The 27656-nt window shown below is 38.0% G+C and overlaps 1 protein-coding gene across 3 annotated transcripts in view; it reads right to left on the reverse strand.

Moving 5' to 3' along the window:
• Smap1 (small ArfGAP 1) overlaps positions 1-27656 on the reverse strand; it is an 81852-nt gene that overhangs the window by 12063 nt on the left and 42133 nt on the right. For 2 of the 3 annotated variants that reach the window (XM_005086523.2, XM_021223303.2), the window contains exons 4-7: positions 23655-23730; positions 18135-18215; positions 13022-13102; positions 4133-4223 (exon numbers count right to left, since the gene is read on the reverse strand). In XM_005086523.2, coding sequence (XP_005086580.2) covers positions 4133-4223; positions 13022-13102; positions 18135-18215; positions 23655-23730 — 329 coding nt within the window. The remainder of the gene's footprint in view (positions 1-4132; positions 4224-13021; positions 13103-18134; positions 18216-23654; positions 23731-27656) is intronic. The other variant, XM_005086524.3, reaches the window with a different exon arrangement.

Below are 27656 nucleotides of genomic sequence, written 5' to 3' on the forward strand. Positions count from 1 at the left end.
AAGTCACTTACATAAGAAATGCAAGTTCCTGCTCCGAGAATCCACACCCAGGCTGCTCTCTGTGACCTGACCGGAACCAAGAGAGCAAGCTGGAGTTCAGGACCCCAGACCTAGCCTCCCCCCACCCCATCATATCTACACCTGTGACCACGCCTAAATGGGCGTGGTCAGTGCCACAGGTGCCAGCAGGGTAGATATCTCACTACAGATTAAGGCCAAAAAACATTTTTTTATTAAAGATAAACTGTCTGCTCTCCTAAGCTAAATAATAGTTGATTTCTCATGAAATCCTTTCTGGGTGCCAAGTACACATAATGTTCTTAAACACCCTCAGCAATTCAAAGGTGTAAGTGCACAGGTGTGTGCATACACACACACACACACACACACACACACACACAGTGCTGGGGGGAGACACAAAGAGTGCAAGCAAACAGGACTTCTGGTCAGTGTTCAGAAAAGGTCAGGCTGCTCTGCAGTGTTCATGTAGTATACACTTAAGTCAAAAAATCAAAAGCAAACAAACAAAACCCTGTAGGACTTGAAACCAGGAAAACCATGTTTCACACCAGCAGGTTGTGCTTCTCCTCAAACCTTCCACCTAAAGCATGGGCTCACCTTGAAGGCTTTAAAAGACACTTTCCAACTCCCCTCCTCAAATAAAGTAGGGCAGCAATCTTACAGGAGAGGAGGGCAAGCTACAATGGAGAAAATTAGTCTGTTATCTAAGGTAGACACCAATATGATCCAGTCTTAGGATCACTGGTTTCTCTGCGCTGAATGGGTTCGTTTTTAAATCAAAGATTTGTTTTTTAACTGTGTGTGTGTGTTTGTGTCAGGACAGGGAGGTAATGTGCAGGAGGCCTGGGGTCACAGGTGCCTGTGAGCCTCCTGACATGACTGCTGGGAACCAAACACAAGTTCTATGCAAGAGCGGGTGAATAGCAGCACATTAACTTCTGAGCCCCATCTCTCCAGCCTATAATAGTGCTTCTTGCAGTCTCTCTAATCTCATGAGTGTCAATGAACACATTAGATCCTATGCACAACAGTTTTTTTGAAGTATTTTAAGTGAATCTGGGAATCCCAATAACCTGAAGGAGTATGTGCTTTGAGTAAGAGTCTCCCCTCTTCCCTTCTCCAAAGCTCTATCAGCAAGTTCTTTTTCTGCCCTTCTTAATCCTTCCCATCCTTTGGAACTCTTCTAGAACATGAACTACATCTGCTGCCCACTGTCCTCACCACTAATATCCACCACATATTCCTTTACCTCTTCAAACATTTCCTTACTCTTCTTACCCTAAAAATCCTTGGTCTCCCCTGGAAAGTTTCCTAAAGCTCTCCCACTGTTTAAAATAAAAGAGTGCTGTTACAGCCAACAGAGACTCAACTAGTGTAAAAAAGATTAGCTGGTAGAAGCTACTTGATATTCTATAGTTGTTTTATAGATGGCAGTCGTTAACTGTTGTACAAACTGATACCAGTAGAGCTACCAACCAAATTCCCAAGACTGTACCAGCTAACAATCATTTTTTTCTTTCATGTTCGGATCTGTGGATCAACTGCAGTAGTTCAACTATGACCTCATTTGATCTGTTTTCAACTTTGTAGCTTACTGAATGTCTCAATGGCCAGTCATTTCACTTTTCTACTAGATCTCATCCCCTCGGGCTATTAGAAGAAACTGTTATGGCAGTTTTTCCTTGTCCAGGAACAGGATATCTGGCTACTCAATATGTTCACTTCTAACAATAAGTATCTTGTAATGTTACCATTAAAGGAAAGTTTCTTTCCTGCCCATATCTTCCTGTAGTTACTGCTCCCAACCCCTTTGTAATAGGGCAATATCTCTAAAAGACCATACATACATATTCGTTTTTTGCCTTTTTTGTTTTCCAGTTTCACTCAAATTCCACTGATCATCTTTACAGTTTCTTGAAGTTACTCTTGTTTATCTTTGTTGAGGCATTGACTTCTCAACTCTCATTCTGTTTCATCAGCCACAAGCATGAGACAACTGTTTATTCCTTCTTCTGTTCCTTACTTTAACTACATATTTGACAGCACTTGAATGACCATATCACCACTGAAATTCAAGGAATAACCTAAAGACAATCTTCAGGAGACTGCATGTGACCTGCTATGCGTTCCTATCCCTTTGCCACAGTTCACAATGAATGAGGACCCGTGGCTTGCAGGCCACATTTGGTCCTCTGACTTTTTTTACAAATAAAGTTTTAATAACAAAAACAACAAAAAAGAGAAAGTAGACTTTGAACAGAAGGACCCTGCATAGATGGATAAAGCTGTTTTCAGAAGCCATAAAGTTATTAAACAAAAGAGTGCCGGGGGTGTGCTAATTCCATATGAGGTGTTGGCTAGGAAGGCCTCAGGACCCCAAGCAATGCATGCCATTTCCTACCAGAATTACAAGACAAGATTCTATTGCTGAATACACTACATACTTTGGTTATAGAACTTAGAGAAATCAAACTAGGACTGAAGTAGAAGTTTCCTCTCAGCTGGTTAGGTCAAGAAAATACTACGCAAGCTTCTAGAGAAGAACTATCTTACTCATCATACCTGCACACTACACTACCAACTTAATAGACAACAGTGGCATGACTACAGGGAGTGACCAACAACTTTCTGATTGGATTTGAGGCTCAGTTTACATAGGATAAAAAAGGTCAAGGAAAAACACCCTGCTCCTGACTTGACCCCAGGACTAGGGCTTGAAATCCCACCAATCCCTGAGCACAAAATCCCACAATCCCCGAGCTTGCCCCAGAATCAGACCACAAAATCCACCACCAATTAATTCTCAAGTCACAGTGACTTTGTGGTGTTCCTTGGCTCCCAACTGTCAGGATACCACCTTTCAAACTGAGCTCCAATGATTCAGTTCTTAAGAAAGAATTTGTATCTGGTACTGTAAATTTGTTCTAAAGTTCATGACTAGGAAAGTCAAGAGACCCTAGTAAGGAAGACACTGTTGGGATGTTTGTTTACAAAATCAATACTCTATGCCTAAGAAAGTCTCTTCTAAATATTTCTGTTTATGCCCATACATTACTACTGCTGGTCAGGGAAGTGTCAGTCTGCAGTGAGTAGTGATTAAGAAAACTGATCAGTCAACGTCTTCGGATAAGTGCCTAACTGAAAGCTCAGTTACAAATGAGTTATCTGTATCACCCACTCCCCAAGCTCAGGGAATTTACAGAAGAGGGGGTGAAAGAATGTAAGAGGCAAAGGAAAGGGATGGTATGTTGTGGAATGCTGTTTTCCAGGAATCACCGACCAATGCACTCTTGAACACTCAGAAGCTCTAATTACCTACACAAGATTGGGTCTCTCAATATTTCATCATGGAGCAGGACGGTTCATGAGGCCCTGCCCCTCTCTGAAGAGCTATGGACATTTGATTGTTGTGGGAGGGAGAGACATTTTCTTCAGTGGTGAAGCCACTGATGAACTGATCGCATCTTATACACAATCCCTCATCCATACTCCTCTAAATAACCCTAATTAAACTCACTGGGTCATAAACAAGTAAATAAAGACATGGAAGTAGAAGGGGGACTCACTGAGAAAAGGTAGGGGCTCAGAAACAATGGGGGGAAATAAAAGAGGGTAAAGGAGGGGTTGGATATGGTCAAAATACATTGTGTATATGAAAATTCCATAATGAAACCCATTACTATGCATGATGTATATAAGACAAATTTTTAAATGCATTGCCTAAGTTAAAATAAAAATTTGAATTTATATATTTTATAATAAAGGTAATAAAGGTCATTCAGAATTATTTCACTAAGGAGTGTAGGAATCCTTTGTTTTTTTTAATTGAGCTAGGCTAGGAGGAAGAGGGGCACGACTCAATGTTTACTTAAATGTTGAAATGTCACATCTACCAAGCTTTGAAGATTACTTTGGTATCTTTTTCCCCAAGGAATTCATGACTTTTATTTCAGCAAAGAACAGAGCTGGCAGACACTGGCTTTTCTTATTAACATGTGCCTTTTCTGTGAGATCTCAGCACGCGTACCTGACCATTTCAAACCACATCTCTGCTGTACCACTGATTGGACGGTATGTCTGCTTCAAGTGGGCTCTCCAATCCATTACTCACCAAGTCCTAAGAGGTCAACAGTGGGCTCTGCAGCAGTTTTCGGGCTGGTGCTTTTCTTCGGCTCCAGTTGTTGATCTTCTTTCTTCTGCAGCTTTGAAGTCAATCATTAGATTGATTATTTTATTAATCAAATAAATACTTTAAGTTTCACTTATGCATAATTTTCATGAAGTTCGTATAAGGAATCCTAGAGCATTTATTATTTTTTAAACAAGTAAACATGGTCTTTGAACTTAATATACAATGAGACTACTACTGAATAGTGAATACAGAAATTTAACTCTAAATGATATTATGCCTTTTCCTCTGTTGCCTTCCTTCTACGTGATAGGCAAATGCTATCACTGAGCTACATACATTCCTAACTCCTCCTTTACTTGTTATTGGAATCAAAGTCTCACTAAGTTGCCTAGGTAAGCCTCAGCCTTCCAAGTATCAGAGACCATAGGACTGCATCACCAGAGGCACAGATTGTTTATATTTTTGTTTATTTTGTGTGGTATGTATGGGCGTGTGCATGCCATTGCATGTATGGAGTTCAGAAGGAAACTTTGAAGAGTAACTTCTCTCCTTCATCCATGTGGGTTCAGGGATAAAATTCAGTTCAGGCTTGACAGCAAGTGTCTTTACCTGCTGAGTCATCCCACCAGCAAGTTACACTTTTGAAGAATTGAATCACGCACTATTTCCTAGCTACTATTAACTCTTGTTAGTTGAGGCTGGAGGAGTAAAAGAAATTGACCACAGGTAAACGCCAAAATATTTTGACAATACATCTTTCATTTCACTATTACCCTGGTAACAGTTCATTTTCAGCTCAGAAATAGAAAACAGTACATGCAGAATCACTGTACTTTAATTTACTCAGCCTCTACAAACACCAGATAGAGAATTTGCCTTTTAATAAGGCAGCAGTCTTAATCTGGGGATCAAAAACCCTTTCACAGGGGTCACGTAGGACCAGCAGATCGCAGCTAGGCCGGCTGCTGGGGTGAGCCAACACTTAACCCTGGCTGGAGCTGGAGGGCTAGTCAGCGCCTCAGCTCTCCCATCTTCCCCACCAAGGTGAGTTCTTCAGCAAGCTCCCCCCTGCAGTTGGGGGGTTGGGGTCAGTTCTCAGCTTTCACAGCCTCAGGGCTGGCCCTCCCACACCCATACCTCCAAGGCCAGCTCTACTGAGTTGCCCAGGTGCAGAGGTCACTCTCCTGAGTGCTGCAGGAGATGCAAGGCCAGGTCTCCCACCTGAGGGGTGGGGTGGGGTGGGTGGGGGATCTCTCCCTTGCCCACATGACAGATGAGTAATAGGAACAGCTCTCACATCAGCCTCAGGTGTTGATGGGGGTGTCTCTGCAAGCCATGATGCCACGTGACAGATAAGTAATGCCTCCTCCTTTCTTAATCCCCTTTTGGATTAAGTGCACACAGTATATTCTTGGTCATAGTACATGCTGGGAAGGCAGGACATTTAGTCACTCCCTTCTCAGCTTAGTCACTATTTCACAGCTGTGTGACCAGTAATAAACTGCCAAGCCTGTATTTTTCAGATTCATGCAATGAATGAAAAGATCAATCATACCAAACTCAAGGTACCATGAGTACTATGAAATAATATATTTAAAGGCTTAAAAATGGTGTTTGCACCACGTTGGGCACTCAGTAAAGTTCTAGATGGTTTAATCCTTTTCAACAACACATCTAATTTCATTGTTGAGTCGTATGCCTTGATGCACTTAACTGGCGGCTTTTGAAACTACTTTCTACCAAAGCATTTACTGAGAAGATACTTCCTCACTTTCTATTTAAAAAAAAAGAAAATTTCTAATTTACAAAAAAGGGTTGTGAGCTTGCATGCTTATTGAGCAAAAGACTTTCTTTCATTAAGTAGGAAATGAAAGCTTTGCACATAAAGTATTTGGATTTTTTCCTTATTTCATTACTTCACTTCCAATAAAACTTTAAAAAAGACTTTAAAAACATTTCAGAAATTCCATGGGGAAAATATTTCCAATTTACCACAAAGTCTGTAACATACCTAAAATATGACTTTCTACCACAATGCATATATACTCTTTATTGTTTCAGTTATTTTAATAGTAACTAAGTATTAAAAAGCTATTACAACGTCAGCAGGTTCTTCATGATAGACTTCAGGGTATTTCAGCATATGTTATTTAACTATTACTGTCATCTGGTATTACTTTCTAGAAGACAATATCTTACTACTCAATGCATTCTGGTTTAAACTATGTAAAATAGTAAGAACAGAAAAGATCATCTTAGCTGTAAAAAAAATAAAAGTTCTTATCCCAAGCTAATGATTTGCTCATTTAAAGTTAGCTTTTCAGATGTCCAAGATACACTATATACTAATAAATGTCAGTCAACTGTGTTTATTTCTATACATAGCAAGTTGCTCAGGGTTTGTTGGTTTGTTTTTACTGTATGTATGTTACGTGTGGCAATACAGTCTGATGAAAATTAAAAGCAGTTGTTACGGTCTTACAGTATTCAAGAGAATATAAAGTGGTACAATCATTCTGGAAATTCTAGCAGAAAGGCTCAAGTTGGAGATATGCATACACTATGGTCCAAAATATATATAACTAGAAGACATAGCTGTATGTATGTATGTATGTATGTATGTATGTATGTATGTATGTATGTGTATGCTCACTAAACACTACAGGGATGTTCATACCAGCTTTTATTTATCAACACCCCAAGTCCAATACTACTTAAAACAAAATGAAAAGAAAGTAAAGTATGGTTTGTACAGGTAACAGAGCAAAGCTCAGGAATAAGGAATGATGATGCAGTAACATGAATGAACCTCAAAGTAAGTAAAGGTGGCATGCCTGATTCTACTTTACATACAAGTCTACAGGACAAAACTCACAGCATTGACAGAAATCTGAATTGTGATTAATGACAGAGTACAGAAGCACTATAGTGAGTGCTGATCTGTGTACTGCTTGCATAAGTGTGTAAAGCTGAACATTTTACAGGGATCACACAGGAGTCACAGTATAAACCAGTAAAAATGATATTTTTAATTCTATTTTTATTTATAAATAAAATCTCTAGTTATCAAATGTCGCTTATAGAAAGACAAACATTTGTATCGATAACAAATTTTTATTTTGTGTGTGACCTGCATGTATGTTCACATATTTGTATGTGCATATAGAAGCCAAAGTTGACACTGAGTATGTCCCCTAGTCATTCTCTCCTTTATAATACAATGAGGTAGAGTCTGTCACTGAGCCCAGCGCTTGCTCATTTAAGTTAGTCTGGCTAGCTGGCTTGCTCCTAGAAATCTGCCTCCTGTGCCCTGAGCCTACAGTCAGGCTACCATACTCGCCTGGCTTTTACTTGGGTACTTAGGTCTTCGTGCTTCTTCAACAAGTGCTTTATGGATGGAGCCGCCTCCCCCAGTCACATACACATTTACATAAAATCTTAAGCTTCTTCCCAGCATGGTGGATACACCAGCAACCAAGCACTGAGGAGGCCAAGGGGAGAGGTCTGCCAGAGTCCAAGACCAGCATGGGCCATAGAGTGAGACCAGGCCTTAAGAAAAGTATTTTTCCTTGATTCATCTCTCTCCTCCCCTCCCCCTCCCTCAAACTTAAGTTTTCCATTCTTTTCTTGAGTAGTATAGAGATGGAAACCAGTGCTTTGTCATGATAGGCAAATACTCTACCATTGAGGTTACATACCTAGCCTGATTTTCATCTTAAAGACAAAGTGCCACAAAATTTGGAAAGTAAGAATGTCATTTCAAGAGCAATTTCAAGTATACCTACTTGATATTTTATAATGCTGGTTTTAACAGGAAAAGAACACAGGAGTCAAGCTTTAGAATCTATAAGAACTACATCTAGTAGTTATTGATTATGTCCTTGAACTACAGCTATTAGTTGCATGATGATTTAGTTCAAACGGAGGAATATGAAAAAATAACAAAGGGGAGACTGGAGATTTAAAGCATTTATTTAAGAATACTTGAGAGATACCATAATAGAGGGAGTCATTATAAATTTGAAGAGAGATCTGGCACTAGTGAGATTTCCAGAAATCTACAAGGATGACACCAACTGGCAATCTAAACAATAGTGGAGAGGCTACCTTAAATGCCCTTCCCCAATAATGTGATTGAAGACTACCTTGTATGTCATCCTAGAGCCTTCATCCAGTGACTGATGGAAGCAGAGGCAGACACCCACAGCTAAACACTGACTGAACTCCCGGAAATCAGTTGCAGAGAGGGAGGAGTGATGAACAACGGGGTCAAGACCAGAAACCCACAGAAATAGTTGACCTGAACAAGGGGGAGCTCATGGACCCCAGACTGATAGCTGAGAGGCCAGCATGGGACTGACCCAGATCCCCTGAATGTGGGTATCAGTGAGGAGGCCTCAGCAAGCTTTGGGGACTCAGGCAATAGATCAGTATTTATCCCTGGCATCGAATGGACTTTGGGAGACCATTCCACACGGAGGGATGCTCTCTCAGTCTGGACACATGGAAAAGGGCCTAAGCCCTGCCCAAGATGATATGACAGACTTTGGAGATCCCCCATGAAGGGCCTCACCCTCCCTAGAGAGTGGAGCAGGGACTGGGTGAGAGGTTGGGGGGCGGGAGGGAGGAGGGTAGGGGGAGATGGGATTGACATGTGAAGCAAGCTTGTTTCTAATTTAAATAAAAAAAAATACTCAGCCAGACATGGAGGCACTTGCCTATTCTCCCAACACTAGAAGAGGCAAAACGAGTGAGAGTCCAAGGTCATCAGCCTCAACAAAACAAACAAAAGATCATTCCACGGTGGGGGAAAGTAAGCTTCTAAACAGCTATTGTAGGAAACTGAATCAATTTGTTGTTTATAATCTAATGAAGGGAAGAGAAAAAAAAACTAAAAAAAACCCTGGCTGGAGGTTCCTCTCTCATTTTCTCAATATTAAAATAGACAAAGAAAAGTCTTCACAAATTTTCTCTAGTTTCTAGACTAAAACACACATTGCTATTACTATCAAATTGGGTTTCTTCTCCGTTTTTCTTATTTACAGAGTACAAACATCTACTGCGATGCTCTCTTTGTGTTTTTCTATACAGAACATATATCTACTATGTGTTCTACTATGGAATAAATAAATTAAAAAGCAGTCAGTCAGAGTCTCTCTCTCTCTCTGTGCATGCATATGTGTGTGTGCATGCATATGTGTGTGCGTGTGTATGCACAGTGGAATACAAAATAGTGAGCATACATAAACTGTAATTGCACATGACTGACTCTTACAGATAAGCAAAATATAAAAGAATATTCAAGGAGATGTAACTCAGTGATATAATCTATGTTTAGAACTTGCATGTCTCCTAGATTCAATAATCAACACCACAAGAAAAACAAAATAAAAGATACAACATAATGGCTACTTTTTGTAGGAGTACACATTTTTCTTTGGAAAGGGTAGTGGATATATAGTTTTTGAGTTTCTGGCCTAGTTCTATTTCCTACCTTCAGTGGTGTTATATAGTTGGTAATTCTGCATATAAATTGAAAATTGCATATATGCATGCAAATGCTGTGTGTAAAAACCCAGGCACAGTTCTAGGCATACGTTAAATTTGTCAATAAAGCCAACTAACAATGACGGTGTTATTCTGACTACTCCTGTTACTATTTTTACTACAACTACACTTATGTTTCCTTTGTGGATGTTAAGCGTCATATAGAAATACCAGCTCACAGAGAATATGATGAAGAAGAAAAAGCCTACTTGTGGGGCAAAGCTTCTTCTATTGTGCTTGTACTTCCAGCTTCTCTATGAGAAATATCATAGGAACTCATAGTTTTGCCTTCTAAGTGATTCTTCTCTCAGCAGTGTCCTAACTGTCAGCCCCAGGAATCCTGAACCTCTGCAGGTTGAGTAACAATACCAAGATGTGGAGTGAGTTTAATGAAACCTGTGGGTTGAAGGGGAAGCAGTAGATGTTATGGAATAGAATATTTGTTTAAATAAAATGTGTTATATTTGTGTTGCAGAATAATTTTTTAGCTATATAAAGATGTGTCACATTTGTTTATGCTGCATATGTTTAACTATGTAAAGATGTGTTGCATTTGTTTTACCTTGCCTGCCTAATGTACCTTATTGATCTAATAAAAAGATGACTGGCCAATAGGTAGGCAGGGCTGGTGGGCAAAGAGAATAAGTAGGAAGAGGAATGTAGGCTAGAGGGAGAGCAAGGGGAAAAGAAAGGGAGACACCAGGGACCAGCTAGCCAGGTAGCCACCAGACAGAGACAGAGGAAACAGGAAAGTAGCACATACAGAATGAAAGAAGGATAAAAAGCCCCAAGGCAAAATGCAGATGAAGACAAATGTGCTAAAATAAGTTATAAGAGCTAGTGGGACAAGCCTAACCTAAGGCTGAGCGTTCATAACTAATAGTAAGTTTCCGTGTCAAGATTTCACGCTGGTGGCCCTGATACAGGTAAAAGACTCACTATTCACACACTCTAAGTCTTTTCAGGGTCCTTGCATAGAGACATCATTCTGAAATAACTGCTGTTGTTCACTTTCACAGCAAAACACAAAAGGGATTTGTGCGCAAGGGCACAAAACATTAGTCACTAACAAATGTGCACTACATGTTAATGGTGAGCTATCTTTTAAAGTGATCAAGGTTGTGTCTTGGTAAGTATAACAATAAGGCCTCACATAATCATTGCAACATTTCCGCTATTTTAAAACAAATGTAAAACTTAGTAGGGATTTTAAAATTCCTTTGTAACCAAATAAGAAATTAAAATAGATTTCATTCATAGCTTCTCACTGATATCTATTGAATTGAAAGTTACAAGGGAGATACAAAGGGTAAGAATTTAGTAAAGTGTCATTAAACAACATTTTAAAGTATAAAGAAAATAAAAAAGCATTTTGAAAACATAAAATAATTCCACATAGCAGGCTCGTCTTAGGGGTTTTAGCACAGAGTAAATTATTTAGTAATACATGGTGCAACAGTTTTTCTCTGTAACCTTGGAATCGCAATGGTAACAGGAATTTTGAGATGAAAAATATCATTTTACATGTAATTACCCAATGAGAGAGAGAGAGAGAGAGAGAGAGAGAGAGAGAGAGAGAGAGAGAGAGAGAGAGAGAGAGAGAGAGAGAGAGAGAGAAACATTAAGGTCTAATCCTACCCAAACATGGTTTTAGAAAACAAAATATGAATCTGTTATGTAATTATAGAACTACATAATATTACATGATAAAAATAATAAAATCAAGTGCATAGCAACATGACCACGACTTTGAGGAAAAGAAAATGTTGTCTCACTGGAACATTTAGAATGGTTGTATGGAAAAGGTGAAGGGAAGATGTCTAAGGTAAGAGTCAGGAACAGGAAACTAACCTTGCCAAAGTAACTCAGTGACTACGGAAAGCAGAGGTATGTGACCATGGAAAAAGCAAAATGGTGTCAAGAATGAAAGGAGAAAGCTAGGAAGTAGAGGTCAGATGGTGAACAATCTTGACTTCTGCATTGAAAAGCAGGAATCTTGGATACTTAGTAGTTATTCAGTGCTCAAGACTAGTTTTTAACTTTTTGAGAGCATAGCTCATTCCAATCAATGACATGAGGAAGAACCAGTATATACTTTTATTATACCCTATAAATAAAAACTGTAGCATGTCACTTATGCCTCAATAAAGTTGATTTTTCAAATTCTCAAAAGCTACAAGCAAGGACATTGCCTTACTAATCATTTTCTTCCATGTTTCCACACATGTACAATGAAACACATTCAAAACAAAGGCACCATAATTATACACCCAATCTCTTTACAAAGATGACTCCTTGAGTCTAGCTTATTTTTCACACCTTTCTTACATACTACTGCCAAAATAATTTTGCAAAAGCATGCCTCTAAATTAAGTGCACCACCTCCTTTGGAAACCCAAGTATTAGCCAGGTGTGATGCCACACATCTACCAGTCCAGCACTTAAGAGGCTGAGGAAGGAGGAGCTAAGCATGTGGCCTGGGAACCCAGGAGATGGCAGAGCAGATGTCTGCTGAAGATGTCTATTTCCAAGCCTGAGGACCCGAGTTCAATCTCCAGAGCCCACGTGGTGGAAGGAGAGCACCAGCTGAAGCATTTGTCTTCTGCCCTCCACACACCTTGGTGGACATGCATATACTTGTTAGAGTACACATGCAGCGCACGCGCGCATGCGCGCACGCACACAACTGAAAAATTTAAGAAAAGAGCTTGAGTCAGTCTGAGCTATAGAAGGGAGGGATGAAGAAAGAGAGAAAACAAGAACAAAGTACATTCCAGGATCTCTCCTCAACCAAGAGAATAAATGCCTATGATATGAGTTCAACCTGCCATTCTGGCCTCACTTTTCACTACTCTTCACATACAGACACAGGTTGTCCAAACTCACACTCTATTTCCGATTTCCAAAACCATCCTGAGGCTGCCTTTTCAGTCTAACATCTTTCCTTCCACACTAAAGCTACTCATGCTTCAAGATCTAGCTCATATGTTATGAAGCGTGGACTCCTCTCCCAGGTTTCTCATGTGATCCTTTCATTCTGTAAGCTTCTGCTCCTGTTTCACTGTACATAACAGCTAAAATCACCATTCTCAGGGTCACTCAGAGTTCTTGTTTCATGAGGTGCTCAGATGATGTGAACCCACATCTATAACTGACTAGAAACATGTAGAAGTTAGATGGTGATGCGCAATACGGAAGGTTAACTGCATAATTACTTGCTGAAAGGCTAATAATCAGCATTTCATAAATACCCAGAAAGTCTTTAATATAGGCATATGATAAGATGGTAATTGTAGATTATTTTTTAAAAAGAAATTTTACCTTTTCAGTTGTTAGTGGTTTGGCAGGCTTTTCTGGCTCCTTTTCTTTCTTTTTCTCTTCCTTTTTTTTTTCCTTTTCTTTCTAAAACATAGTCCAAAGTTTTCATGAATTTACTTTTTAAAACAGAAGCTTTCAGTTCATTTTTATAATGTTAGTTCAAATAATCATGAGAAAGACAGAAAAATCAAGTGCTTACATTATCCACATACTACTGAAATCTGAAAGTCAAAAGCAATTTCAGTTTTTCATTGAAGTTACATGCTAATGACAATACAAAGGATTACTCAAAACTTCAGGAGTGAAACAATTAAACTTCAGGGTTTGTTATAAATGAATAAGAACTCAATTCAGCAAATTCTCAGTACATATTTACATGAGGCTACACTATATATTTTCTTTTTGAGACCGTGCCTTACTATGTAACCCTGGATGTTCTAGAACTCAATCTGTAGATCAGGCTGGCTTGCTTGTTACTCAAGAGATCTGCCTGCCTCTGCCTCCCAAGTGCTGGGATTAAAGGAGTGGACCACACTCCCAGCAGTGCAGACTTGTGATATGGATAAAATACTATGTCAGGAAAACACAGGAGTTAAAATAAAAAGTCATCTTAATTTCAAAAGTAACCACAAAGTATGCTAACATAGTTTTATGTTTCTAAAAAGTATAGAGATTTTCACATTAAAAATACTAAGGACAGTACATGGGGCCAGAGCTAAATGACTGGTTAAGTAGTTGGAATAAATTATAATAATGGTATTATGGTGTTCACCATTTGTACTCCAAGCAGAATTAAGAACAGTAACAACAAATCTTAAAGGTCTGGGGGGGGTAGGAGAGAGAGAGAGAGAGAACTACATTAAACTTAGTCAAAATATCTAAAGACCCAATCTGTAGCTGTCACGTATAAATTAGTGAACAATAGTAATTCCTAGGCTATAATGTTAACTAACAGAACTTCAAAGGACTTAACCATTCATATAAAGTTCAAAAAAAAGACAAAAAATATATTCCTTTGAAGGTATGCATACCAGTATAAAATTACAAAATAATAAAACAATTTAAAGCACACACATACACAAATAAAAACACAAAATTGATAATGATGATAAGTGGAAAGGTCAGGATGCTAATTATCTCTAAGCAGGAAAAATGAAGTGATTAAAAGAGAGTAAGGTGAGAACTTTTGAAGTGACAATAACATTCAGTTTACACAGTATTAGTGACACCTATACAGCGATTGCTTATAAGTATTCAAAGCCAAATTTAATGCATTTATTTTTAAAAGGTATTAAAAACCTCAGACTATTGTAAACTATAAAGCAGGACACCAATACGAGAAACTTAATTTCAATTTCAGCACTTGCAGCAAAACATAAAAGGGAAAAAAAACCCTCAGCATTGGTCCCAAATTAAAAAAAAAATTTTTTTATAACAAGTATCTTTATGTCATAAACAGCAAGGCCTTCAATTACAAGCTTCAGAACAGCAGCAAAATTCTAACGCACTTCTGTTAATCTTTTTACAGCAAGCAGTTTAACAGTAAGCTGGTGAGTACATTTGTATACAGGCATCAACAAATAGTGTGTGTGTAGCATGAGAATACATGGCTAAATTTCTAGAACCTTTGTGTTAATATTTATTGTCAACTAGAGACAGCCTATAGTTAACTGGAAAGAGGGAACTTCAATTGAAGAACTGCCTTGATCGACTGGTCTGTGGCTGTGTCTATGAGAGAGTGTCTTGATTGGTGGGGAAGGGCTTAGCCCACTGTGAGGATACCATCCCTAGAGGTGGGGCTGGGTTACATGAGAAAGTACAAGCCAGTGAGCAACCTAGAAAGCAGCATTCCTCCACGGGTTCTGCTTAGAGTTCCTACTCAAGTCCCTGATCCAACTTCCCTCAATAACCAATTGTGACCTAGAAGTGTAAAATGAAATAAATCCTCTCCTCCCCTAAGTTGCTCTTGGGCATGGTATTATCACAGCAACAGAAAAGCAAATTAGAACAATCTAGATTTTAAAAAATTATATTTAAGGCTCCTTAGAACAACAATGCTCTCAAACCATCTTTTCAATCATGCTTTTCAAGAAGAAAATAATGTAACAAAGTTGTACTTTCTGAACACCTAAAGTATTAAAGCATAAAGAACAATGGATTTTAATTACCAAGTGAGTATAGAACACACAGAAGACCATCTAGGACACAGGTTATTTCTCAGAATACTTTTGAACTACTTGGAACTTCAGATTAGAAGTAAAATTTAGGATCCTGGGGGTCAACTAGAAGCATCATCTATATCTGACTCAATCATAACCCAAAGCAAACCTTCATTTCCAAAATACATCTATGCACACTTCCTTAGTGTCTAATTTAATCTTTGCAAAAACTGTCCAAAGCAACTATTGTCAATACTGTCTTCTTGCAAATGAAGAAACAAAAACTTAAGAAAGCAACACTCAAAATACAACAACTAATTAATATCCCTTTGTGCTGATGGACTGCAGACCCCAAGCGGCTCAAGTCTCAGGGCTCATACAAGTATAATGAGCTTTACCTGTTGTCATATTACAGCTGATATTTACTGAACCTTTATGTGCGAGGCAGGTACTGCTCTCACAACAACTTTATGAAGTAAGCAATTATTCCTACTTCATAAGAAAAATAAATTAGCAAAATTCATAAATTATAAAATGTCTTCCAGATATAATTAGTAAGGTTTAGTGAGAAGTTTAGTAAGTTGCTCCGTAACCTCTCAGAGCTGTTAGTTACTGCTATGGTTGGAATGTTTGTGGCCACTTCAAAATACATGTGTTGAGACTATCTCCCAACACTTTGAGACAATAGTGAAGAGCTGAGGGCCTTTGGGGTTAGTGTTCTTGTACAACAGGCCCCAGAGTGAGTCTTACCCATTTCCACAGCAAGGTGTCATTCTATGAATAAGCAACTGGGCCCACACAAGGCACAGGGCCTTGGTCTTGAACTTTACAGCCTCCAGAACTGTGAGAAATAGATTACTGGTGTTCATAAGCCACACAACACATGGTTATTTTGATACAGCAGCCTACAGAAACCAACTTATTTTTCAAGGAAAACATCACCAATAAAAAGGCACTTATTTTAATCACTGTGATTGGTAGGTACAAGGAAATCACCCAAAATAAATGTACTTAGTTACATTCAATAAGGGGTTAAGCAGTATGACTTGATTCCCTTTTATACTAAAATTTCAGTAAATGAAATACAGCTGATTCTGGTTACAGCATAATGATCCAGGACTGGAAGCAGCAATAACAGGGTGGATTCTAAACTAGATCAAGAGTCTGACCCAGAGACAACTCTTACCCATAGAATCAAAAGCTATTCAGGGAGGGAGGGGGAAGGGAGGGGGGAAGGGGGGGAGGGAGGGAGGGAGGGAGGGAGGGAGGGAGGGAGGGAGGGAGGGAGGGAGGGGAGACAAGCATGGTGGCACACACCCACAATCCCAAAACTCTAGAGGAGGATCAGGAGTTCAAAGTCACCTTGAACTACATTGAAACCCTGTGTCAAAGGGGGAGGAGACGAGGGAGGGGAGAGGAGGGGAGGGGAGAGGAGGGGAGGGGAGGGACTGACTCTCCCAGTGCCATTAACTCTCAACTATTCTCATGGAAATGGTTTTCAGGTGGTTCAGCACACTACTCAAATCCAAGGCTCCAACTCTCCTCCCTCTTATCTGTGAGCTGTAAACTTCTATGTCCAAGTATCTGACAGATGACTGTAACCTAATACTTAACATGCCCAATTTTGATTTCATCTCCTTTTCTATTATTCTCTTCAAATCAGATCCTTCAACTTATCTCACATGAAGATGCTTAAGTCGAAAATGGATGCAAAGGCTTCCAAAACACCCACACAGCTCACCAGTTATTAAACACCACATAGTCTACCTTACAATCTCTCAAAACTACACTCTTCTTTTCTCTGACCCACTTTAACATATGTCTGTTATTTTATCTCCAAATTAAGCCTGGTTCTTGAGCCTTTTTCTTCACTCCTTACAATAAAATTCATTTCCCCAGAAGCCAGCAGAACAGTGCTAGAACATGAAAGTCTGATCCTTCGCCCCTTCTCCTTAAAACTCATCATGAAAGTACCACAGCTGTCAGAGTACAGACCACTCTCCTTCAGTGAATTCTTAAGGCCTTCCCTCACTTTCCTCTTTCTCCATACTATTCAACCTGCCAATCCTTAAACACAGGACTCCAACCATACTTTTTTCACAAGCTGCTTTCTCTTCCTGGAATACCTCCTGATCCTTATAGCTAATGCCTATTCAAGAGTATAAGACCCATCAGAAGTATATTTTCTATACTAGTATTAGCAAAGCGATCTCAGTCACTGCATAAATACACTGCATTATAAACTGCTGTATAGTTACCTATTTCCCCCCCCCATTAGACTATAAAGTCCACAAAGGTACAGGTATATCTTATTTGTATTTGTGTCTCACAAGTCTAGCATGTCACTTATCAAGAAGTAGACACAGACAATGACAGAATCAAAAGAAATTAAAACTCTCAAATAAGTACACACAAGACCTGAAGACATAAAATACAACAGATAAGAGTACTTCTTACTACCTCCACTCAGAATATACACTAAAAATCATCACTGACATTTCTAAATTCATGAGCCAATAAAAACACATTTTTCCTATGTGACTGTTAGTATTGCTTCAAAAAAAAGAAAAAAGAAAAAGAAACTTGACATTAGCTTTCAAGTGCTTATAGTAACAGCACCATGTGTCAGAAAGATTTTTTTTTTTACCAAAGACCCAGAGATCAAAGAATTTAACAATGTATCTTTAAGTTCATCTATCTTTAAGGTAGTAATGGATATAACAAAAGAATGCTTAATAGCCCCAAATCAGTCACTCTAAAATTAAATTAGAATGAAACTCTTTACTCGTGCCAATAGCACAGGACAAGATTCAGTAAATTCATGTACTTGACGTTTTTCAATCTGGATTATCATTCCAAACATGACTTCTACTAGTGTTCCCAAATCGCAGCCCTGTGAGAGGAAGCCCACCTATCAATGAGCACCACAAATGCACATGTGGAAAACATTACTATACCTCTAATTTGTTTTTATCACCAGCAGCTTGCAGAGAAGGAGAGGATACCAAAGGCTGAAGAGGGGCATCAGAAGAGGAAATCTAGATGTGCAGATGCAGAGTTAGGAGGGAAAAAGAAGAGAAGGTGGTGATCAAAACTGACAAACACCAGAAAGAAACAAGCACTCATATGTTTCTGATCAAAAGAAGTTTAAAGAATTTTAACAAAGTAAAATATTACCCAAGATTAAGTGTCTATGTGAAATACTTAAAAAGACATAGTAAAGAATATATATTTAAAATAGATTTTACTAGGCTATAAAATTTAAACTGTAGTTAGATAGGATCATAGCAAGACTATCTTAAGTATAATGTCTCTGATAATTCATTTTCAGTCAAGGTTACCACTGAAACCCTAGTACACTGAAACAATAAAAAGTTTTATGCAAAGTAGTTTTTGCTTGTTTTTGCTGATAATAACTTTAGGAATGGAAAATAAAGCAGGGGAAATAGTAAAAAGTAATTAAATTTTAACTTGATGTTTAAGAAAGCAGAAGCAAAGGCAGAGAGAAAAGACTGGGTAAATGTAACAGCTGAGTAGTAACAGACTTATCACAAAGTAATTTATTCATGTCCTCCATGAAGATGGCATGCAAACAGAAGTCCCAAGGTTGCACCTGCTGGGTTACCTTAAAGCACTGAGACAGTCATATATAAGGCAGCCATTTACACACAAAAATCGATTTCACCTGAAAGCTTTGCATAATCTTCCTATCCACTTTCTTTTTTAACCAAAAAAATATAACTGAATACATTCATGAAACGCATGCTAAATCTTTGGCGCCATAAAACTAACATCTCTAAATTTCCTTGTCATACTGGTAGTGCCTACGGGGATTTAGAGTTGCTATTATAGGTGGGCTGTTATGTAAAGTCAAAATAATACTACAAGATCCCAAGTCATCTTTCAGTCTGCTAATTAATGACTATATATATATATATATATATATATATATATATATATATATATATATATATATAAGTTTTTTTTTGGACAGAGTTTCTCTGTATTGTTTTGGAGACTGTCCTGGAACTAGCTCTGTAGACCAGGCTGGCCTTGAACTCACAGAGATCCGCCTGCCTCTGCCTCCGAGTGCTGGGATTAAAGGCGTGCGCCACCCTATATTCTTGAGTCACTTTGGACATTTGTTTCCCCCTGGCACAGTGTTGGATCTGGTATAACTGTATAAACTAGTCATTTAATTAATTTAAACAAGCCTCACATAAAAGAAAATGCACAGCACATAAAATGTGGTCTTTCCATTAAGGAAAGGTCAAACTAGCCCAGAGCAGTGGCATACCCAGCACTCTGGACACAAGATTCTTTGTGAATTCCAGGCCAGACAGGGCTCCATAAGGAGACTTTGTCTAAAAAAAAGAATCTGGTCAAAGTGTACCTTAGAGCCGAACTTAAAACTGGTTGTTCCTAGAGATATTTATTGAAATTTTCATGTAAAATGGGATTAAAAATATAAGATCACTTAATACGGTAACTTGTATCACAAAACTTTTGTACAAACTTGTAAAAAAGCAAAACACAAATATAAAAGGTGAGAGAGGTATTCAGAACATCAAGAAACAAAAAGACAACTTATTGTAACAGTGCTTGTTTTCCTCTTCAGGAGGTGAAGAAAGAAAGGACAAAAGAAACAAACTGGGTACTTCTGAAATTTCAAAATCTCTCAAAACCATGTATTTCTCATACTCACTAAATACCCTACAGAGAGAGTACCACTGTCTCCTGGATTAGTCCTGGCTTCCCCAAATCCTTTCCCTGTACTACGTTATTCTCACATGCAAACCTGAATTTATATTTACACATATCACACAAGGACAACACCCTAAGTCCTTAACAAGATCCCACCTATCGTCTCTGCCTTTCCTTCCCTGCTCTGCCACACTCTTGCTCTTCAGTCACCTACAACTTCTCCTGGTCTCAGTTCTCTAGCCTGCCTCTACCAACTTTTAGAAGCCTCAACTAGGTGAAATGCCCACACTTTTATTAGTTCTTTTCTTTTGATTTGACATGGCTTTTTCTATGAATCTAAGATGGCCTTGAACTCACTTCAGTGGCCTAGGCTGTCCTTGACGTTGGGATCCTTGGGCATCAGCCTCTAGACCAGTGGTTCTCCACCTTTGGGTCATGACCCCTTTGGAGTAGAACAGCTCTTTCATAGAGGTTGTGATATCTTACATATCAGATATTTACATTGATTAGTAACAATAGCAAAATTACAGTTATGAAGTAGCAATGAAATAATTTTATGGTTGGGGTCACCACAACATGAGGAACTGTGTTAAAAGATCACACCATTAAGAAGGTTAAGAGCCACTGACTGGTCTAGACTAAGATTATTGTCAGTCAGCACCACCAGGCTGCCTATTGAAGCTTCACTCTCAATACAATGGAGTCCAGCAGGCGTGGTTCATAGGTACACTGAGGCTGTGGTACAATACTTCAGAAAACAACAAAGCTCACTGCTATTTTTTCACTGCAGTTCATTGCTTTCTATTTTGTCACATTTTGAAATATGTTATAGAAAGTCAAGAATTAAATCAATACTGTTTTAAAATTGTCTTCCACAGGAAAATAAGAATACTCTTAAAATAAAACAAATTAAAAGCAGTAGCACATCCTGACAATGCTAAAAATAACAGGAAACAGATAAATTACAAAAATAAGAAATTAAAACAAATTAGAGCTATTTAACATAGGAATTATAGCCACATAAAACTCAATAATCATGAAAGGTAGTTCTTAATCAGAATACAACTACTGTCTAGTGTACAAGTGGTTCTACTTCTTTCAGGAAATAACTTAGATATAAGGAATTCATATTGTGTCCCATATTTTTAAAGCCTAGTATAACCTCTGCTTAGAATTCTAGTTGCCTTTGAGCAATTTATAAATAACTTTTGTAAGTTTTTCGCTTCATTAGTAATACAAACTTGGAAGTATATAATCTTTTATTTTAAAATTTGTTACTTCTAAGCCTACAAAAAAATAAGAAAATATAGTATCAGTGCCTGTATAAAAACATTAATACCCATCATGTTAACAACACACATGCTTGTTCTCTACACACATTCATGAACATACATATGCAAAATGCCAGATTTCACATAACTCTTTGAAAATACCATGACATTTAATCCTAAACATTGTATTTTTATCACCATTTCCTATAAATGAAGAAATTACCGTAACAAACCATACCTATATATAAAAAGAAAACCAGCTCTCATCCAAATTAACATATAACCCCAACATCTAACTTGCTGAGAGTAAAAAACACAAAGTAAAAAGGTTTAGAATTTCACATTCAGGGTTTAAGACAAAGTAGTATGTTTTACAAAATATTCTAAATAATATTTCATTAAGTATATAATTAGTTCACTTCAAGATTAATGGAGCCTTAAATGCAAGCACATTATTAGTATCATTCTCAATAATTCATGTTAATTTATCCTTCAATAGCTTTTGTCTATTTCACCCACTGAAGGTGTAGTTCAAAGGCCTACAAGAGATATCTCCGTTCCGTATATCTGGGCATTTTAATACTTGGTTCCCTCATGAGATCTTAAAGATTTGTGTCATCTCCAGCTGGAGCCCTAGGCTCTCATCCCCCAGCTCCAGTTGCCCTGCCTGCCTGCCTGCCTGCTGCCATACTTCCCCAGTGTGGTGATGGATGTGAATCTCGCTGGAACTGAAGAGTAGGCCCAAAATAAACCCTTCCTTCTATAAGCTGCCTTGATCATGCTGCTTCACCAGAGCAAAATAAAAGTAACTCAACAGGAACCAAAAGAAAAGGCTAGTTTATTACATGAAAAATGAGATGAAAACTACTGTCTTAAACTGCCTGAAAAAAGACTTCATGAAATTAACTACCTTAATACCTGCTTATCAAATAAGGAACCAAAGGTCCAAAAATTGATTTCAATGATAGACAATTAGCCTTATGTAATTAACTGAGAAGGGAAATTTTAATCAGAAATAAAAATGAGATATAAGCAGCTGATTAATATATTTGATTGCTATAGTAAGGTAGCATCTATTATCATATGCTTGTTGATAATCAAGGGAAGTACCCAGCATTACTATGCTCTTGGGATATTCTTTATGTCTCAACAAACCCAAAAGCTTTTCTTTAGCATTTATTTCTCCAATTTCAAAGTAATTTTATGTTTCAAAGTAATTTTATGCTCCCCTCTTTTTTTTTTTAAACTGGTGGCTTTCTTCTTTTTAATTACAGAATTAATTGCTTTAATGAAAGGTCAAGTAAGCTGAGCCTGCTCTACTTTATAGGTTCTTAACACGACCCAAAAAAAAAAATCCCCAGCATGCTCTTGACCCCTTTTGCTCATCACTCCTCCCTTTCTACAACTGGATTCCAGGAGTTTGGCTCAGTGCTTAGCTGTGGGTCTCTGATTCTGTTTCCATCAGCTACTGTATGATGAAATATAAAATAGTCATCAATCTCATTATAGGGGAAGGGATTTAAGATAGTCTCTCCACTATTGCTTAGATTCTTAGTTGGGGTCATCCTGGTACATATCTCTGGACATTTCCTTAGTGCCAGATTTCTCTTTAAACCTATAATGGCTCCCTCTATTAAGGTTTCTCTTTTCTTGCTCTCTTCTATTCTTCCCCCGACTCAAATCTTCCTGCTCCCTCATGTCTTCCCCTTCCTCTTCTCCCCTTATTTTTCTCCTCAACCCCCCCCTCCCAGTTTGCTCAGGAGATCTTGTCCCTTTCCCCTTTGTCTCTCTTGGGTCCTCCTTGTTTCCTAGCTTCTCTGGAGGTGTGGATTGTAGGCTGGTAATCCTTTGCTCTATATGTCTAATATCCATATTTGAGTGACTACATACCATGTTTGTCTTTTTGTGACTGGGTTACCTCACTCAGTATGGTTTCTTCTAGTGCCATTCATCTGCCTGCAAATTTCAAGACCATGCTGGGGAAACCCACAGGAACAACTGACCTGAACAAGGAGGAGCTCATAGACCCCAGAATGACAGCTTGGAAACCAGCATAGGACAGAACTTGATCCCTTGCACGTGGGTCTCAGTTAGGAGACCTGGGCAGTCTATGGGGCCCCTGGTAATGGAACAGCATTTATACCTAGTATACGATTGGACACTGGGAGCCCATTCCCCCACAGAGGGATACTCTCAGTCTAGAAATGATATGACAGACTTTGATGATGATCCTCCATAGAAGGCCTCACCCTTTCTATGAAGCAGAACAGAGATGGGTTGGGGGGGGGGATCAGTGGGACATGGGAGAATGGGAGGCAGAAGGAACTGGGATTGATACATAAAATGAGATTATTTCTAATGTAAATTTAAAAAGGAAAAATCCCAATATTTAAATAGTTAAACATATACAACAATATGTTTTACAATAAACAAACTGAGCTATATGTTAAATGTTTGAAATCTACTTAACATCAATTGGTAAAAGTTGAAGGTTTTACTTACATTTGTAATAGCTATAGCATTTTTATCATAGTATTTCTTCTTTTCATATTTATCTCTGATGAAAAATTCTACTGCTCTGGAGACAGATAACTTAAGGAAAAAAGTGAGTTCAGTCGCATGTATATTTCCCTTTATTCATTCATCTCCAAATGGTCCACACTAATTGCCCAATCTCTACTTTCTCACCCTATTCTATACATGGTCTATAACCCGCTTTTCTTTAACCCCACAGAAAGTGCACATATTTCAGGAAAACTCATTCCAAAACAACTAAACAAACAAATCAACCCAATTTGTAAATAAAAACAACAGTATAATTCTTAAGTCCAACTCCACCACCACGCAACTCTCAATTTACCTCAGGTTCATTTTGCAAATCACTGGCATCCATGCAGAACTCAGAATATACCAAAGGTTAGATGCTACGTGCTGCACACTGATTTATTTAGTGCCTCTCAGAACCCAGCTAATATACTTACAGCCATTTTCACAAGATAAATAAGGAGTTAGCAACTCAGAACGAGTAAGCAGCTGATTCCAACATGATTTTTTTCCTACCTTACCAGCTATATCATGGGTGAAACTCAGAATTTCCTATAATAAATCAGTGGCCTTTTTTTTTTTCTGCAAAGGTGAGGAATGCAGAAGTTCAGTAACTAAAACTAAGGTTTTCACTTATAAAAAGAAAATGTTTCAGAAATTATCTGTAGTATGAAATATTTAAAAATTACATGAGGTTAAAGTTGATACTGTTTTATAAAAATAGAGGGTTAACAGAAAACTAGAAAATGTTTCTTTCAATTCCAATGAAATCACTTGAAGGGCTATGCTGGTTTTGGTTGTTCTCAGTTCTTATGAACCCTTAAAGCAAAAACACTCAGAAGGAATATGTGTGTGGTGTAAGTGTGTGTACATGTACATAAAGTATTTGTGCAAAGTACCAAATGCAAGTGAATTCTTCACTGTTAATTCTACCTAAAGTAAGAAATGACTAACTCTAGAGATCAGCACATTTTACGGAGCTGGTAAATATTTTAGGATTTTTCTAAGAGTATATATCCATGTTTTTTAACTACTCAACTCTGTATCTACAAGATTCCATGTAGTCACAGAATGTTGTAACTAGTGGATATAGCTGTTCTAACTAAAGTTCACTTATAGAAATAGATCCTTGGTTCAAATGTTTATAGTCATTCATGAATTCTAGTCTAATACCCTAGGCAAAGTACAACAAAGATGGATTTAAAGAACTGACAACATGACTCAGCAGTAAGTAAAAACGCTTACCACTAACCCTGACAACCTGTGTTCAATGCCAGGAACTCACATTGTAGGAGGGAAGAACAACCCCAACAGGTTGTCCTCTGACCTTCACATGCACCCCATTGCACACATGGACCAGATACTCGATAGATAGATAGATAGATAGATAGATAGATAGATAGATAGATAGATAGATAGATAGATAGATAGATAGATAGATATAGATAGAGCATTGTAACATATTTAAAGAGAGAACTGTCTATAAATTGTGAATACAGTCAACTCAGCAATCTCAAAAGAAATTTTTACTGTAAGTCTACTGATGCTAATACCCAATTCCCAAAAATGGGCTCCAATATAAAGTCACATTTGTGATGCTAGTAGGTACCTACCATTAACTGGCAGTTTCCTTAACTTTCAAGTTAGTTAAATATCAGATAAATACTTTAGTATGTGAAAGATGGGGCCGGGTAGTGGTGGCGCATGCCTTTAATCCCAGCACTCGGGAGGTAGAGGCAGGCGGATCTCTGTGAGTTCGAGACCAAGCCTGGTCTACCGAGAGAGTTCCAGGACAGGCTCCAAAACAGTACAGAGAAACCCTGTCTCAAAAAAAAAAAAAAAACAAAAGAAAAAAGAAAAAAAAAGGATGGGAATGCTGTCATCACAAGGTTGTTCAGAATTTTGAAAATACATATAAATACTTAAGCAATCAATAAATGAATGTATTCTATGTAATTATGTGCCTGTTTCATCAGTTATAGGATGTAAATAATATCTATTGAGTTATAATAATTAAATGTCAGACTCTGTGAAGTACAAAGTAAGAAAGAACATGCATGGCACACATTGCCATTTTAAATTTTAGCTCAAAATAGAAAAACATTGTGATATGAAATAGTAGAGGAGCATATAGCAACTACTGTATTAAGTGGTGACTAATAATAAACAAATGAAAAATGACAACAAAGCCAATAAATTTGGAGATCAGGAAGCATTAATCCTTTTTCTATCTCTTGATACTGAGATATATGTATGTACGTGCGTGCGTATGAACTTTGGTACACTGATATAAATGAATGACAGTGGAAATACAACAACAGTATTTTCAGAGAACCAAAGTAAAGAATATATTACTTACTAAAGTAGCTGTTTGGGATTTAGTAAATAAAAACATCAAGGTGAGTATGTATTCCAAGACCCTCCCTTTTTTAAAGCTACCACTTGAAAGACAAATTAAGTTCATATCTGTTCCCAAGAACAAGATCTTCCAGCTTCACATGCTGCTGACAGCTAGAAAGCTTTGAAGAGCTCAAAAGACAACTGCTTATGAGTTTTGGTGTACAACAGAGCTCAAGGAACTGAAGTAATTAAAATACTGAGATAAGACAAAATATCCTAATAATGTAAAGCTTTATCTTTCACTGAACACTAGTGTACATGCAGCCTATAATTACCTACATCTCACACGAGAAATGACAATAACAGCAGCATTTGCACAAACTTTATAAATTGTAAAACTTTGAAAAAAGCAACCAATCTTGTTAAAAATGTAATGAGGCCACTGTCATATGAATTTAACTCAGTCTGGCTCATTTGCCTACAGTTATATATTTATATCTACAAAAGTGCAGAGATAGCATGGTCAACAAGCCATGAGCTTTTACAAGGATGGACGGGTGGGTGGGTGGTCAGAAAAGAGGAAAGGGAGAAAGACTAATTTTTTTTCTTACTGAATTCCCTTATAAAACTGCATTTACATCTATAAAGGTAAAGGAATGTGAGGCGTTTTTGTTTGTTAACGTAGTGTTATTCTGCCGGCCTGAATGTCTGCCTTGTATCCATGGAGTCCAGGAGATGGTGTCAAATCCCCTAGAACTGGAGTCAGAGACAGTTGTAAACTGCCATGTGGGTGCTGGGAATTGAACCCAGTCCTCTGGGAGAGTAGCATGTGCTCTTAACTGCTAAGTCATCTCTCTAGCCCCAGCTTTCTTTTTCTTTTTCCTTTTCTTTCCTTTGTTCTCTCCTCTGCCCCTCAATCCAGCCCAGGACCGGCATACTACCAGATAAGCACTCTATTTATAAGCTGTAATTCCCATCCTGATGCTAAGTTTTTAAAGAGATTTAAGCTTTAGATGGAAGGCAGGCAAAACTGACTTTCTTATTAATCTCTCTAACCCAGCAGTTCTCAATCTGAAGGACACAACCCCTTTAGGGAGTTGAACAATGCTTTCATAGGGGTCATCTAAAACTGTTGGAAAACACTTACATTACACTTCATAATAGTAGCAAAATTACAGTTATGAAGTAGCAAAGAAAATTTTATGGTTGCGGGTCACCACAACAGGAGCAACTATTAAAAGGTTGCAGCATTAGGAGGGTTGGAAACCACTGCTCTAAATAACAGTGTTTGAGAGTAAAAGAAGAAATGATGGCAAATATTATTTTTGAGATAGGACTCATTATGTAGTTCAGGCTCAAATAATTCCTCATGCTGCAGCCTCCTGAAGTAGCTGTTAACCTGACCTTTATTTTTAGATAATATAACCACATGGTGGCTAAGCTCACGGTCCAAGAGTTGTCATCTTATATTCTAAACTTCAGTAATCATGCTTAGACCATGTCTTTCTCTAAACTTTTTCCAACAACTATTAAACTATCTTTTTATAAGGAGTAAAAGATCAATACCTCATATTAGTATATCCAATTTAGCAAATGCTTTGGGAAAAGTGATATTTACTC

The sequence above is a fragment of the Mesocricetus auratus genome, unplaced genomic scaffold (assembly GCF_017639785.1).
Source record: "Mesocricetus auratus isolate SY011 unplaced genomic scaffold, BCM_Maur_2.0 Super-Scaffold_100021, whole genome shotgun sequence".
Classification (NCBI taxonomy): domain Eukaryota; kingdom Metazoa; phylum Chordata; class Mammalia; order Rodentia; family Cricetidae; genus Mesocricetus; species Mesocricetus auratus.